We start from the raw sequence: 17,471 nt of genomic DNA on the forward strand, positions 1-17,471 counted from the left end.
TAAATTGGAGGATTTTGGAAGAAAAATCACAGGCTTCATGAGTAAATCTTGTGTGCCAGTTGGCTTAAAGGGGAACTCCACACAAACATAAGTTTTTTGAAAAGTAAACATAATTGCAATATACATCAATTAAAAAATATGCAGACTTTTCATGATTTTTTAATGGTTTGGGAACAATTCCCTAAGCCTAGCCACCTGCTGATCTCTCTGACTACCGTTAATTTGTATCAGGAGCCATCTGTCCTTAGCCTGCATCCTCCAAACCCCACAATTCCCTACACATGTGATTTCAATAAGGAATGGAACATCACAATGCAATGCATTGTGGGTTATGTAGTTCCTGCATGCTGTCTGTAAGCTGTTACAATTTGTAACATCAGTGTTTTAGTCCTTCCTTCCCTGCCAGGATTTCAAATGATGCAGAAAGAGATGAACTGTTAAACAGCAGGATTTCAGCATAGAAATGTATTCATACTTTTGAAGAAATGGGTAAATATGATGGGTTTCTGTGTTATGTGGGCCTCTATCAAATTTTGGTTTGGAAGCCGAAGTTCCCCTTTAAGTACCCCTTTAAGATTGATATACCCTCACACTTGTAAAGTAAGTTAGGGGTGATCTAGAAAATGAGATACAGAACTTTTATTAAAACTACAGAGAGGGTATGAGAGAGCTTTTTACAAACAAAAGTATTTTTTTCCTTTATATGGAGAAATAAGATAAGTCACCTTATCAGCAGGGGTTAGCCTGGTCCATGGTTTGTCTGCTCTTCTATCATAATCGTGAGCATCAGTCACCTCCACATACTCGTTAAACCGAAGTATCTTTCTTTCCAACAGCTCTGCAACTGTTGGTCTTTGACTGAGCTGAAAAACAAGAACACAAAAATATAAAAATTGATGGACTGGAATAGGGGTTATCTATACAGTCTGACCTTTAGGCTGTATTCTACGCTGTTTAACCGAGCAACAAATGCAATCTCAACATATTCCATAATACAACAAACTTAATATATATAAACTTAATAAAAAATAAAAAAAAAAGGGGTGGCTATTCATGCATTATTAAGAACATTCTTACGAAAAATGAAAGTGCACCCATGTTTTCAAACACCAGCATGCTAATGTTCCCATAAGACAGCAGTGGCGCATTACCCAGCATTACTCATTGGCAGCAGAGATTGCTTACATAAAGCAGCACTTCACATGACCTTAACAATCCAAATACTGTACTCCAGACCAAATACGTGGGTTTGATGGAAACACTAACAAACCTACTTTTACAAAAGAAGAAACAACAAACATCTAATCTCTACCTCCGTGCATGGACCCAATAATGCACAACCTCAACGCAACAGACTTGGTGAAGCATTGTACTTTAAAGGAATTCTGTCATGATTGTTATGGTGTAGTTTTTATTTCTAAATTACACTGTTTACACTGCAAATAATTCAATACCATATAAAATTGAATTCCTGAACCAGCAAGTGTATTTTTTAGTTGTAATATTGGTGTGTAGGCGCCATCTCAGGTCATGTTGCCTGGTCATGTGCTTTCAGAAAGAGCCAGCACTTTAGGATGGAACTGCTTTCTGGCAGGCTGTTTTTTTTCTCCTACTCAATGTAACGGAATGTGTCGCAGTGGGACCTGGATTTTACGATTGAGTGTTGTTCTTAGATCTACAAGGCAGTTGTTATCTTGTGTTAGTGAGCTGCTATCTGGTTACCTTCCCATTGTTCTGTTGTTAGGCTGCTGGTGGAGGGTGATATCACTCCAACTTGCAGTACAGCAGTAAAGAGTGACTGAAGTTTATCAGAGCACAAGTCACATGACTGGGGGCAGCTGGGAAACTGAATATGTCTAGGCCATCTATATTGTCCATCTATATTGCACTGAAGTCCTCTAAGTACAGTATGCTTAAGGGCAGGGGCAGATTCGGGGAGATTTAGGTGCCTGGCGACTAATCGCCTGTTCTTTGGGGCGACAATCTCCACGAACTGCCTTGCCCCTGCTATAATGAGAAAACGCCAGCGCAATGGCACTCACAGCGCTTCAATTTTCAAAGTCGCCCAAAGTTGCCTCACAAGGAAACTTCGGGCGACTTTGGAAACCGAAGCACCTCGAGTGTATTGCTGCAGGCAATTTTTCATTTAACAGGCGGAAGGAAGGCAGTTCGAGGAGATTGTCGCCTGAAAAAGAGACGATTAGTCGCCAGGCGACTAAATCTCCCCGAATCTGCCCGTGTGCCCCTGCCCTTACAGTAGATGATTGCAACCTTTAGTGCTAGGCTAGTGCCACATGGGGCAGATTCTCCTCCTAAAGTTAGTTCAAGAATTTCGGCTGATATAACATCATTAATTCATTAATGACACAAATCTTGCTGATGGGTTTTCTTACGAGGTGTGTTAGCACACAAAAAGGTTTGTAAAAATTGCGATCTAAAGAATTTATTCATGTGGGGGTTTCAAACGAGTACAGGAGAATGTCCTTTACCAAAGCAGTATAACTTTTCTCTGTGTCCCTCTGTCGAGTCTACAAACAAGACTATCACAGCAACGTAACATTGCCTTAGTTCAATAGAACAAAAAAGAATGAAAGAATCCCAAAGGCTATACTTTTATCTATACTTGCTTGGTGCTCTCTTGCTTATGCTATTTGTGACAGTCTGGCACTAATGAACGAAGACAGCAGTTCTACTTGGAACAGACTGACAGTGGGCAAAAGGTTTGCAAACAGCCTGTTTGAACACAAGATTTTTAAAATCCACCTGATGTGTAATTCAAGCTCAGTTTACTCAGTATACAATGCACCATCAGGCTCACACGTGCTGATCCATAATGTAGGATCTTGTTAACACCTTAGTATGCATTAAGATCAGGTGACAAGAAAGAAAGATCTATCTTAGTTAAAATAAATACATTAAAGGCTACTATCACAAAACAAGGACAGTTATGTAACTATCCCTTAATGTCGCAAACACACATATACAAGGTTGGAGTTTATTTTAAAACAGGACCTAAGTCACAAAACAGTTAGAGAATCTCTATCTGAAGAATATGGATTAGTTTGTACTTCCTGTTACTGGCCAGCTGTCACACAACAGCAGTCTGTATATACTTTAAGGCTGATATTCTTATAAGAATTTAGCAATCATAACCTCAACCAAATCACACTTGCAACTAAGATACCTTGCCATGCCCTATCACCTATAACCTATCCAATGACTAAAACAGTGAAAGGTTTGACATGATTGGACGCGAAGGTGAAGGGAGAGAAATGGGAATTAGTATAGCATCAGTGTATACGCATCCTGCGTATGCTCACAACTTAACTTTGGTGCAGTCATTACCTGCCTGGTTGTTGCTTAGCACTTGCCTAAATTCCAATATCAGGGGTGTAACTATAGGCACAGGATGTATAGGTGGCCCTAGGGCAAATAAGCAGTTTCCAAATATATATTTAGGAGAAAACTATTATTAACAATGGGAGAAAAATGATTTTGTGCGGGGCCCAGTAACTTCTATTTATTTCAATAATAAGGACAACGTGTACCCAAAGCCACGGAAAAGCTTTTAGGAAACATGCATTCAGCATTCCCTGGAGGTCCAGAAAACAAATCTGAAAGTGCTATTGCTGAAATCTGACATAATCAGTAGTAGGCAATGCATAAAAAATCCACAAGGGCTACCTGCAACCTAGTTTAGAATAGCGACAGTTCAAATCATACTATTTTCAGTGTGTATTTCCCTTAGATACAGCAGCAAAATTGCAATTAAAAACATACAGATTTATAATTAATATACCTTGCGTGTTAGACGTCTCTTAATCTCCTTTTTCTCTGCCAGACGGTCCGCTTCATTTTTTTCTGTAAAAACAACATATGCTTTGATTTTCATGGTGATGTAAACAGAATTAAAACCACCTATATATCTGGCAAGAATCATGGTCTATGAGTCTGCAGCACCCTGATGTTGAAGGGTAACCATATGATTTTGCTGTATACCTGGCTATACTATAGAACTATATATTCTCACTTATTTAAATGAATTTTACAGTAGCCCTATATAAATGCATCTGGACAGCTAGCTAGACAGCGGAGGGTTAGGCAAGGTTACAATGGAAACTGAGCGAGTGACATCAGAAAAAGTCAGTGTTCTGAATTCCCTTTGTTCTCTAATATTGCAAACCTGATGTTTAAAGATAAGGGCAGATGGTGAAAAAACACCAGTGTCTACCTGATACTGCCTTTGCCTCCAGCCATTCACTTTACTTCAATCCTGCCGGACACTTCACACAAAGGGTAGATTTTGTGAAGTGCAGAGTAATAGGTGAATGCAAGTGAATGAGAAATAATGCCAGTGGAAGAACGTCTTGTGTTCTCTTTATTTGCTTATACAAGAGAAGTGGATAAAGATAAGAAAGCAAACAAAAGCATAGGTCCACGGCTTACTGGATAATGGACATACTCTGAGTCAGAAGAGGTGTCCGACTATAGCCAAGTAGCCTGTCATTTACTTGAATGGAACCCACCAGTCACTAGCGGTGACAGTTGGATTTGAGATTGAAAAAGCTGAAATGTATATTACCTCACTGAATTCAACGTGAATGCCAGCTGGATTCCACTCAACTAGACAAAATGCTGCATGGTCACTGGAATATGCTATAAAACTTAGCCTTTATTTTCTCCCCAGACTTTTAAACAGTATTAGTGGTTTATATGAGGACAATTCATCATGCCTGTACAGACAGCTCAAATCCTAAAAATGGATGGTAATATAAAATACATCCATTCTAAAACAAAACAAAAAATCTATTTAAAAATTATATAAATTACTTGGGTGCGGCTAGCTGGAAAGTAGCCAAAATGGAATCGTAACGGCATAACTATAGATATAACAACCAACTATGCTTGCTCATGACCTATGCATGACCTGTAGAAATCTGATTTAAGAATTCATCCCTTATAAATGAAAAAAAACAACAACAAAGCAGCCATATTTGAATTGAAATGGCCAGGCCTGTGCCAAGATGTTTTCTTACGTAGGATGTTCCTCTGCTCCAGTTCCTCAGCAGTAGGTCTCTGACTCAACCGTCGATTCAGCTGGGTGCCAATCTGCTGCCGGATCTGGTTCCACTCGTCCTTGCTTCGATGAGGAAGCTCAGTGTTAGAATCCTGGGGAGCCATCCGTCCACTTAGCTTCATGGCCAGTGTGTCTTTCCTCTTCACCTTATTGGCTAAGGAACCTAGGAAGAAGAGGACACATCCTCGAATCAAAAAAGGATAGAGCAAGTGGAAACAAACTTATTTGTAGGCAACCTGTCATTTGCAAGCTCTTGCCCTTGCATTTAAAATATATTATTCTGCACAAAAATGTGTTCTCTCATCTGCGGCTAGTAGAATCTTGAAACATATTGATGTACCGTTTTGTATACCTAGAAAGTTTGATAGCAGAAAGTCCTGTTTTTTTATCATACAGGTGACTGGCTAACATATACAATGCCCAGTGGTCCCTATTGTGCATCTCCTAAACAATGTATGTTGCCAGCACTATGTAACATGTATTGTAAAGGCTTTAGAGGAGAACTAAACCCTAAAAAATTTTCAGGATAAATATTTTAGAGATTTATTATTCCCTGAAGCTGCTAAAAGCCAGAATCTGAAAATACTCCAGCTAAAACCTGGAAGCAATAGTAGCAGCAAGGAATAGCCTATGAGGCAGATAAACTGCTCAAAGTGAATTTTGTTTGCACAAAATGTTTCGAGCCTCCCTGCTCTTTGTCAACATGTTCTGCAAACAATAAAATTCACTTTGAGCAGTTTATCTGCCTCATAGGCTATTCCTTGCTACTACTACTACTGCTACTACTACTGCTTCCAGCTGAACCTGTACCTGTGGTGGAGGTATAATACAAGGAAGAAGCCGAAAATTATATTAAAGTTAATAAAAGTTCAAAGGTTGTCACCCTTGTTTTGAGCTAAAACCTGTCAAGGTCATGTAGAAGTAAATGGCAGAGGTCCCTTGAAGATGTTTTTTGCCTTCATGATTTTTGGGTTTGTTACTGTGGTTTTCACTCGAAAACTTGATAAACTCGCATTTTTGCATTAAATAAGAGGTTTGTTTTTTTCATTCAGGTTTTTTCATAAATAAGCAAACATTCGAGTTGTGAATTCATTCCAGGGAGAAAAAAAAATTCACAAACTCGACCTTTGATAAATAACCCCGTAAGTCTGCTTAAAATTAATTTAAACATTAAGCCCAATAGGATTGCTCGGTCTCTAATAATTAATTATATTTAATTGTATCCAAGTTTGGATCAAGTTCAAGGTACGGTTTCTTTATTACAGAGAAAAAGGAAATCAATTTTAAAAATCTGAAATATTAAATTAAAATTCGAGTTTATGGGAGACAGCCTTCCTATAATTTTGATCTTTCTGGAAAACGACAGACTTTGATACAATGCAAGAACACACCAACATGCAAAAGAGGAGAACTTTTTAGTTAATCTAGTCAATAAACTAATTTTCTTTAGCCAGAAACAATAGGAAGACAGAGCACTTTTTGTAGACCTGCACATCACTACTCTGCGCATAACTTATACGTCTATAGTGCTGTACAACTGGCAGGCTGTGCTGGGATGACCCACCAATAGAGATCACTTGCATAGGGCTAAAACAAGCTGGCAACACAAGAATTGGGCAAATGGCAGGTGATTTTAATAGATGTCCAGCAAAACCACACAATGCTTCCAAGCTTTCATGTCTTATAACAACATGCAAGTGATTGCAATTGTTGATTTAGTCAAGAACTGCACAAGACAAAAAAGGACACTGTTTTTTACATTGAAGGGAAAATGAAAGATGAACAGGGGCAGAGATAAAAAAAAAAAAGATCAGAGAGAGGCTGTGGTCATGAAATTAGAAGAAGGAGTAAAAGGAGAAGCAAGGGAGAGAGAAGAAACTGAATATGGTCTAAAATGTGTGCACACACTGGAAAAGAAAAACTATAAAAGAGTAAAATGGTGCTGGGGAGAAAAGGAGTGATTAGAAAAACACAAGTAAAAAAAAATGGGGTAAGGTAGGAGACAAAATGGGGTTGGGGGAAAATGGAAAACAGGAAAAAGTAAGCAGAAGTGGAGTGTAGGTGGAAAAAAATGAAAGGGTCAGAAAAAAATAAACGTGAAGCACAAAGATAAAAACAAAAAGGGAAACAACAACTAGTAAGAGAAAAATACACAAATATGAAGAAGTGTTTAAAGAAACAGAAACAATAATTAAATGGGTATTGTGTCCAATAACTTTCCTCTCCTGAAAACACATATAAAGAAGATAGATTGCACTGCACGCACAGGTCTGTTTAAAGGGATGGTTCACCTTTATGTTACTTTTTAGTACGTTATAGAATGGCTAATTTTTAACAACTTTTCAATTGGTCTTCATTATTTATTTTGTATCGTTTTTGAATTATTTACCTTCTCTTTTCAAGCTTTCAAATGGGGGTCACTGACCCCATCTAAAAACAAATGCTCTGTAAGGCTACACATCTATTGTTATTGCTACTTTTTATTTGTCATCTTTCTTATCAAGCACTCTCCTATTCATATTGCAGTTACTTGTTCAAATCAATGCATTGTTGCTAGGGTAATTTGGAGCCTGGCAACCAAATTACTGCTGAAACTACAAATTGGAGTGCTGCTGAATAAACAGCTAAATAATTTAAAAACCACAAATAAAAAATAAAGACCAATTGCAAATTGTGTCAGAATATCCATTTCTACACCATACTAAAAGTTATTTTAAAGGTGAACAACCTCTAAGAAAAACTTTGTTTGTCACTGTTTTCTGTCTGTAACTGTGAGAAAGTCAAAATACCCACCACCACAAAATTGGAACTAAACACAACTACAGGGTGCCACAGCAACCACAAGTTCATGTGCAGATATGGCTCTCCATCTTTTGGGTTGAACAAAATGAAAGTACAATAACACGTCAAGGTGTATATTACACATGTATCATTACTAGTTAGTAAAAAGGTAACATATAAAAGTATGATTCACAGCAAAGAATGTTGAATATAACAAGCTTATGACAGATCAGTAGGAGACCAGAACAGCTAATATTACTGGTATTCTAATTCTCATCACCCTGTTATCTGCTGTACCGTCATGAGCTTGTTATAGTCTCCTTTGTTTTGACAACTTTTTTCTTGTAACTACATATTCTGTTACTTCTGTGTAATTTATCCATTACATTTTCAACAAATAAATGTATGATTTTGGACTTTAGCACCCAGGTATTTGGCATTTTGTTAAATAGTGCAACTTTACTAGTAACAAATTCTAACATACCAATATAAACATCTGTATAAGTTACTATGGTAAACTGAGAAACCATTGGCTCAAGGATGAGTAGTTGGCAGAAGAAATTATTTTCATATAATGTATTTTTATCATAACATACAACATCCAAAATATAATATTCCTTTTCACTCACTTGTTTCCTCTTCCTCCTCATCCTCATCCTCCTCTCTGTAGAGGACTGGTCCCTCTGAATCAGTGTCACTGACTCCTTCTTCCTCGTCCTCTTCCTGCACACATGTTGGTAAATAGCTTGGTATTACAGTCACTGAAGGCACATCCCCAATGTAAACCCTTGATGGGTGACTTTCAGAAGAATCTGGAGACAAGCTTTCATCTTCCAGGCTAAGTTCATCTTCATCATCATCATCATCAGGCCTGAAAAAGAAAAAATAACACATGGCAGCTACAAAAATTGCATCCAGGAAATAACCATGTAAAAGTGAAAGAAAAAAAAAATAGAACAGTAAATGAGAGAGAAAAAAATAGGTGAAATATTCTATGGCATGGTACGAATGAAAAATGATTTTAGGGATAGCACAGATATACTCACACTTTGAGTAGCTCAATAGTGACAGGAAGCGACCTCACACGTGTTCCTTCTTCAGAAGGCCCCACCTCATGCTGCATAAAAAGCAGGGACTGCGCTCGCTGACTACTATCCAGCAAAGGCAGAGGTTGGGGGCTGTTCAGTGCCTGTTGAATGCGGATGTGAAGAGGTATAGGGGATGCAGATCGCTCTTTCTCCACCTCGGAGATGGGAGGTGCAAGGGTAAGAGGAGGAACTGGGGGATTAGGTGCAGGAATGCGAGAGGAGACAGGTGGCGATGGAGGAGATGGTGCAGCAATTTCATTTGCTGGTATAGGAGGAAGAGAGGCAGGGCGAAGGGCCTTTTCTTTGTTAGTTACAGCATCTGTGGAAGGGGGCATCGCACGCTTTGGAGGAAGAGGTGGGGAAGGACGAGAGCCAGCAGGTGATAATGTATTTCCAGCAAGTGCCAAGCTCAACTCAGCTGAAAGAAACAGACCGTTTAATAGAAATAAGTGCTGCAATGCATTAAAACCAAAAGTCATTTCTAAAAAACATTACAGTAGAGTGTAATTCATTTTTTTACTTTAACTCCAGGCCTCACTTAGTAGAGTACACAGCAGCATGGGTGAACTAGAGAATTTACAGTCATATCTTTGATACAAAGTTGAATTAAATTACATTTTCCATTACTTAACTTACCCATTAATGGATTGCTGTTACGATTCTGAGGTTTAGGAGGAGGAACAGGTGGTTGTTTAGAAGACACAGGGGGGTGAATGGTCCGTGGTGTGGGCACAGGGGTAGAGCTTTGCGGTCGGGTGCTAGGATCAAATTTTTGTCCTCCCACTGCAGATTCCTGAGTAACTGAAGTGGAGCTGGAAAGTGGTCTTTTTGGGGGTAGAAGGGGTTGCTTTGAGAAATCTCTGGACACTTTCTGCACTGGGGCAACCTCAGAGGTTGGACGGGAAGTCACAGGGGCCACTTCAGATTTAGGGCGATACTTTTCAGAAGTCTTTTCAGGTACATGGCGGGGATGCACAGGAGCCACTTCAGAGATTGGGCGGGGCTGCATTGGGGCTACTTCAGAGATTGGGCGGGGCTGCACCTGGCCCACTTCAGAGGCAGGGCGGGGCTGCGCAGGGGCCACTTCTGCACTAGCTTGTGGCTGCATGGGGGACACGTCTGCAGTTGCATGGAGTTCCATAGGGGCCACTTCCGCAGTAGAACGGGGCTGCGCAGTGGTCTCTCCAGATTTCGGACGGTGTCCTGTTGAGTCTTGGAATAAGATAAAGGAGAGGAAAAAGTTAAGAGGCCATTTAGATTATCAATAGTCTTAAAGGGGTTGCTCACCTTTGAGTTAACTTTTAGTATGATACAGAGAGTGATATTCAGAGACAATTTACAATTGGTCTTCATTTTTTATGGCTTTTGATTTATTTAACTTTTTATTCAGCAGCTCTCCAGTTTGCAATTTCAGCAACCAGTTTGCTAGAGTCCAAATTACCCTAGCAACTATGCATTGATTTAAATAAAAAGACTGGAATATGAATAGGCGAGGGCCTGAATAGAAAGACGGGTAATAAAAAGTAGCAATAAGAATACAGTTATAGCCTTACAAAGCATTTGTTTTTTTAGATATGGTCAGTGACCCCCCAATTGAAAGCTGGAAAAAGTTAGAAGAAAAAGGCAAATAATTAAAAAAGTATGAAAACATAAATAATGAAAGCCAATGGAAAAGTTGCTTAGAAATTGGCCATTCTAGAACATACTAAAAGTTAACTTTAAGGTGAACTGCCTTTAAATGATTAAATCTATTCACCTTTTTCTAGATTAATATATACAGGGCTTGGAACAGTTGACCTTGATAACAGTTTTCACTCTTACCACAAGTTTAATAATTGGACTTGAAATAATGGAATGTGCTGGTCATGCAATTCACAGAATGTGACATTATTGTAGTTTATCTAGAGGTTACTAACAAGAATGCTAAGAGGACTGGTTTCAATTACTGTATATCTGCAGCAAGATCATGTTACAACAATGTTAGCAAAGGTTTTTTTAACTTTTTACTATGTCCTCCATTTATAAAGTTAAAATGCTGTATTATAAATATATAAATGGATAAAGTAGCTCTAATCAGTATAATAATATTCAGAAAAAGAAAGAGGAAAAGTGACGGCGTGCTTTTAAATCTATAACTACTAACAAAGCAATGCACTACACATGGTTTTGTAGAGTGGACGGATTTGGTAAAAGGAAAGTTCTTGAACTAACTATTGTATGTTACAGCCAGTGGTGTATTAAGCAGATTGAATACTAAGTATCTAACCTGGTCTGGTCTTCCTTTTTAACCCTCCACTGTCCTCCGGTAGGTTAGCATGTTTTACATTCATGTGACCATTTCTCAGGGGGGGTGACTCAGATGGTATACTAACATCTGGAACAATGTATATAGGAGTTAGTTACAGGCTGCAATAAGCAGCACATTGATGTTTTAACAGAGATGTAGAAGACTATTATTCACCTTCCTCTGGGACATCCACAATTAACCCTCTTTTCACCAGCTCTTCGCGAGGCTTCCTCATGGAGATTTTCCGTTCTAGGACTTAAAAAAAAAAAAAAAAAATTAAATTTTTTTTAAAAAAAACGGAAGAAAGATGAAGTTAGAGGTAAGGTAAAGCTTTGCTGATGGAAGCAAAGAAGGGAATATGGGGATTGTGCTCTCTCTTTCTACAAGTATGTACATGTTTGTTAATTTTTTTGCTTTTAGGTTTACACTTACCCTCTTGTGTCTCTCGGAAGGAATCACTGCTTTTTCGCTTTCTCCACTTCCAGGGCTTAAAAAATTTCCCAAAGCCAGAAAACTTGCTCTTCCTCTTGCTGGGAGGTGTTGAAGGAGCAGAAGGCATTGCTGAATGGTCCACCCCCTCCTCTGTTGTGAAAAAAAATAAAGATTATGTACCAAATCTAGAAACAACTAATCAAAGAAAGCGGTCACTGCCACTGTATTTACAAAGGCACTTTATTGTACCTTAGCTGCATAAATACATGTTGGTGGCAAAACAATCCTACAGGGTATTTTTTTTTTTTTTTTTTAAGTTATATTGTTTTTAGTAGCTTTAAGGCATGCTGATCTACATTACATACTATTTAGCAAAGAACACCCAAATCAAAAGCATTGCAGAATACACATCACTCTACCCTACTACATTTTAGATTTGGTTTTGTATTGCTGTGTACCTAGTAATTCAATGGAAAAATAAGAAAGTGCCAACTTACAAATGTCAATTCAACACTGTGCACTGGCCTAGAGGCTGATTACTAACATAGTTACACCATATGTACCAGACAGATCAAAATTAAAATTTGGTATGATCTAATTTAAGAACAGCTTGTTTCCACGTGCACAGCTACACACTAAAGTGTAGATTCTGGTGTGCAGCTAAACACAAGGAAACAAGCTGTTTTAGATTATGAACTTTGCTCTTCTGCTTCAGTCCAAGACTTTATACGATCATTTAATCCAACCCTACGGCAAGATTCACTCCTCTCAAATAACTGCCATCTGCATATCTTGGCCCAACCAGAGATTGAGATGTTGCATTTTCAAGTGCAGCCCTGCCTCCTAGATATCAATGATTTGCTTGACCTCAGCTAGAATAAACTGCCCTAATTTCAGTATAATACTGCTGGAACTAAGGTGTACTGTAGAGTTCATAGTTTTTAAAACATTCAAAACTATACATCATCAGCACAAAGGATCAAATGGGGCTTGAAATATGGTTTACCTGCTTATAGAACCTTCTTCACTTTAAGGTAATGTTACATATGGAGATTTGTTTGTACATTATTTACATCTTGGTTATGGGGACTTTGAACTGCTCTAGCCTAGACCAAGGCAATGACATGCACATTTTTTGGGACTACCCTAAAATCCCGCGATTTTCCCTATCTCTGAACTCCTATGAACGTTCATGCCTTCTGCAACTCCTACACTTTGCCAAAAAAAGCCATCCTGATGACCTGGAAGGCAAAAGTACCCCCAACTCTAACGTACACATCAAAGAGCTTTTTCTAAGCTTCTGGATGTTCTACCCAGCCAAAAGCAAACATACATGGCTAGAGACTGTCCTGAAAATTTTGGGAAAATATGGAGCAGATGGTTGGGAGAAGGCCAGGATGCATAGACGTCCTGCACTCTCCCCCACCACCCGAAACCTTTGAACTGTGATTGGGTACCCTCACCCTAATCAGAAGATCCTAATAGTAAGAAATTAACCACATTCCTTTTTCCACAAATGACTGTACCACCTCATTAAGCCACCCAGATTTCACATTCTTTTGCCACACAAGTACTCTGGATAGCTACAGCTCTCAAATAAATGAACAATATGTTTTTTTACTCATTTAGCAGTTATTTGAAAAAAGAGATCATGTCGCAAGTCATATTTATGCAGAAACACTGAAAAGTTAAGAAACTTTCAAGCACCACTGTATATGATAGAACTGTAAACCTGCGAATATCACCAGTGTAAGCATCCTGCAGTTGTGTTCTTTTTGCATGGCCACTCATTTTTTGTGGACAACTTGTTCTTGGCCGATTTACAACTGTGCCATGCTCTTTCCAATTCACAGTGACCGATTTTACTGTACTCCAGGGGATAAACAGTGACTTTGAAATTTTCCTGTAGCCATTCCCTGATTTGTGTTTTCACAGAGTTGTTCTTTAGTCTTCAAGGTGTAGGTTATGCCATGATACGGACTCACCAGAAACGGGACCACTGGATACAAGTGCATCTGTACTACAATCAATGAAACCCATTGACTACACATGGGTGATTTTCATTTAACTAAATATGTGACTTTGGAAAAGCATTGGCTGTACCACTGATGATATAATTGTAAATTATGGTTTATTAAAGGGTTATTTTGTTTTTTTTTGTAATTCATTTAAACTCATTTTGAAATAATGAGAGTATTTATGGTGTGTAAAAAATGAAACCTACTGTGATCATGAAAACCTCTTAAAGGGTGAATATTTCTATAGGCACTGTATGTAATTAGGTATTAAGGGCAGTGCAGCATAGAAAACAACACACATTTCAGCATGGATGAGAGCAGACAACCTTGGACTACAAATTTACCCAAAAAAGCCTTTAGACTTGCATTTTAGTACAGAAGCATTACACTGAGGTTTTAAAAAGCAGCATGCTGTATTTTTGTGCATTTGATGCTTGTCCAACATCTATTCAAATGTAAGCAAGTATGCTGCACTAAAAAACACATATAAACAAAAGTGCTTATGTATTTCAATAGACACATTCAATTATCTGTAAGTAAGCTTTACAAAGGGAGGAATGCTTCCACTAGACACTATTTAAAAAGCATCATGACAAACATTGCGCATGCTCAGCAATTGATTCAGATAAATGCTGCAGCCTGCTCTGGTTAATGCGGGAGCCATGAAGTATGCACCTAAACTAATTATACATTAACATGACAATTGTGTTGGTGTGCACTGAATTTTTATGCTTTTCTGACTTCAGTTACAAAATGTTCTTATGCGATGAACCATATAATGTCCTACTAGTGAAGTTATTTCACACGTAATCTGTTTTTCATACTAGTAAAAGCGGTGTCTTGTACCAAAACATAAATCCTATTTTATATTCTGCTGTACAATTACTCAGAAATACTGAAATGTGTTTTGTTTGTGTATGTATACAAAACTGTTGTGCTCTTCTTAGTTGGTTTTATGTACGTGTGTTAAAACCTGTGTGCATGTACAGTATGAGTGGACACAGCAGTATAAGGCAGTACTGAGTAACAAATTCACTCAAATCTATTGTATAGCTGTTCAGTGGTGCTCTACTAGGAGGATAAATAATTTTACCTCTGTAAAAGCTTGACAGGCTCCCAAAGTTACTGATCCAGGCCCCATGGCGTCAGTCATACATTGTGGACCACTCAGAAATTTAGATCCACAAAACAGAAGGAGCAACGGTAAAGGGGTTGTTCACCTTCCAAAAACTTTTTTTTAGATTGTTCACCGAAATAAAGACTTTTTTTAATTGCTTTCCATTTTTTATTTGTTATTGTTTTTACAAATTTGAAGTTTAAAGTTTGTGTCTGTAGGGCCTCAGTCTGGCAATTCAGTGATCCAGGAGCAGATTCTGAACAGTTACAATTGGATACATTTAGTGGCTACCCAAATTGATACATTTCTCAGCAGTGTCTTTGTAATATTAGCAACTATTGTATCAATTCTAACAGTTGCCTGAAACGCAGGGATTCTGCTCAGCAGGGACAAAGATAAGAAATGTATCAACTAAATGTATCAATTCAGGACAGTTATAGGTGTTGTTCACCTTTGAGAAAACTTTTAGTATTATGTAGAGTGATATTCTGAGACAATTTGCAATTGGTTTTCATTTATTATGTGTTTTTTGAGTTATTTAGCTTTTTATTCAGCAGCGCTTCAATTTGCATCTTAACCAATCTGGTAACTAGGTTCCAAATTACCTTAGCAACCATGCGAGACTGGAATATGAATAGGAGAGTGCTTGAATAGAAGGATCAATAATAAAAAGGAACAATATCAATACATTACAGAGCATTTGTTTTTTAGAAGGGAGTCAGCAAAGCCCATTTAAAAGCTGCAGAGTCAGAAGAAAAAGGCAAATAAATATAAAAAATAAATAATGAAAACTAATTGAAAAGTTGCTTAGAATTGGCCATTCTATAACATAATAAAAGTTACCTTAAAGGTGGATCACTCTTTTAAAGAGTCACGACCCCCCCCCCTACTTTAGATAAGTAATAGAAAATGCTCAGTAGAAATGGATATTATTAGTACTATAGTTATACAGTTTTATGTGACTTGTAACTTGCTAATGATATTAACAGCCACAATGTGTATGTCAGCTCAGCTATACAAAGGATATCCAGCCTCAACATTCCAGTTGTGTAACTACAACTCCCATTATCCTTAAGGGCTCAAAATGGACATACACCACGGATGTTCACACAGCAGAGAAGTTTTTATAAAACAATACAATCAGATGAGCGACAATGAATTACAAATTGTTTGCTCTAGGGCAAAGGATGTATTATGAACTTGTAAGTCTGCGCTTTACTAATAACTTAATAAGCTAACGCACAGTATTGAATACAACAGACTCCTCATTATTCATAGTTAATATACGGCAGTACTGATAGTAAACAAACCCATGAACACCTCATGTAACCCAGCCTCAAATAAAGGGACGTTCTTTTTTGCAGGCCTTCACCGGCCAACCTCCCCCTCTCCCGTAGGTATACTTACCCCGTGAAGCTGGGATCGCAGGCCGGGAAAAAAACGCACGCCCCATTGACACCTCCAGATGTGAACCCCGAGTATTCCCTGTTGGTAAGGACTACTGACTTGTGTGGATGTATACACTTTAGAGAGGCAAAAGGATGGAGGTGTATTTATACTGAACAAAGAAGTCAAGCGACACACACCACACATACACTGGGAATTTAATACTACTGCCACCCTCTTAACCCATTCTATACACCCTGCCTGCCTCAAACAGGATTAACAGGATCCTTGACATAATTATTACTTCTACTGTCAACAGAGAAATGTAGAGAGAAAGAACAGAGGTTCCCCAATAAGAGGGAGGTACACAGCCCAAACGTAGGACTGTAAGTCATAAGCAGAAGTAAGAGCATTTTTAACATAGCTTGAAAAACAAATTCCAGACCAATGTTTTCCATATCTGCTAAATGCTGTACTGAGGGTACAATGGCAATTACAACATGTCCATGCTTTCTACAGCAACAGGTTGGTGATTGCTTTTTAAAACTATACAAATAACTCCATTATTTCCAAGCAATTGCTTAGACTAATCTTATGTTTCTTAGCCGAACTCTTTTTATTTCGCCCCCACACTCGGTCTACCTATGTAGCCACTTGTAAGAACAGCAGTTGCCTCTTTATACAAATCACTATGTAGAATGTCTGTCTCTTCATTAAACCTCTCCCAACAAAAGTCCCTCTGGCAGACAGTCAGTTACATGTGACTCAGTCCCAGTGATTCAGCCCCAGTCCCTCCCTTTCTTTCACATAAGCCTATGTTCTAATGGAATGAGCCATTGTTTTGTTTTTATAACCTCCCTGTTCCAACAATGATCCTGGTTTAAAGTTTGTTGTATCTATAAAGCTATCTTTAAAATAGTCTGCCATCTACTATACGCTGCTATACACAGTAGAAGGAACATAGTCAGCATTTAAGAATACCAAAAATGAATGGATCAAGACCCCCAAAAATAAATCCACATAAACTTAATTAGGGTCTGTTTCTGAACACTTCTTGTCTTGTTGAGCCAAGCCTGCTTAGCAGAATAAAAACCTTTTAAACTGCACATTTCTAAAAAAAAAAAAAAAAAAATTAAGACAGAAAATAAATGTAAATTGTATAGTGCTCAGAAGACCTCAAAATATTTATACCATCTCATATTTTGGGATTTATATCCCCTTTAAGAGTAATAGCAAAAGGAGCACTTTAGGTGCTAAGTTTTTAGGCAGTTAATAATAAAGACCA

At 38.1% G+C, this 17,471-nt stretch overlaps 1 protein-coding gene across 6 annotated transcripts in view; it reads right to left on the reverse strand.

Annotated features, from left to right (window-relative positions):
- Positions 1–17,471, reverse strand: part of phactr4.L (phosphatase and actin regulator 4 L homeolog) — a 36,942-nt gene that overhangs the window by 4,374 nt on the left and 15,097 nt on the right. For 3 of the 6 annotated variants that reach the window (XM_018245231.2, XM_041581054.1, NM_001094722.1), the window contains 9 exon segments: positions 11,666–11,815; positions 11,408–11,488; positions 11,213–11,320; positions 9,583–10,158; positions 8,905–9,364; positions 8,488–8,729; positions 5,037–5,240; positions 3,800–3,861; positions 726–863 (listed from right to left, as the gene is read on the reverse strand). In XM_018245231.2, the coding sequence (XP_018100720.1) occupies positions 726–863; positions 3,800–3,861; positions 5,037–5,240; positions 8,488–8,729; positions 8,905–9,364; positions 9,583–10,158; positions 11,213–11,320; positions 11,408–11,488; positions 11,666–11,815 (2,021 nt within the window). 6 annotated transcript variants of the gene reach the window in all.

This window comes from Xenopus laevis, chromosome 2L (genome assembly GCF_017654675.1).
Source record: "Xenopus laevis strain J_2021 chromosome 2L, Xenopus_laevis_v10.1, whole genome shotgun sequence".
NCBI classification, from domain to species: Eukaryota; Metazoa; Chordata; class Amphibia; order Anura; family Pipidae; genus Xenopus; species Xenopus laevis.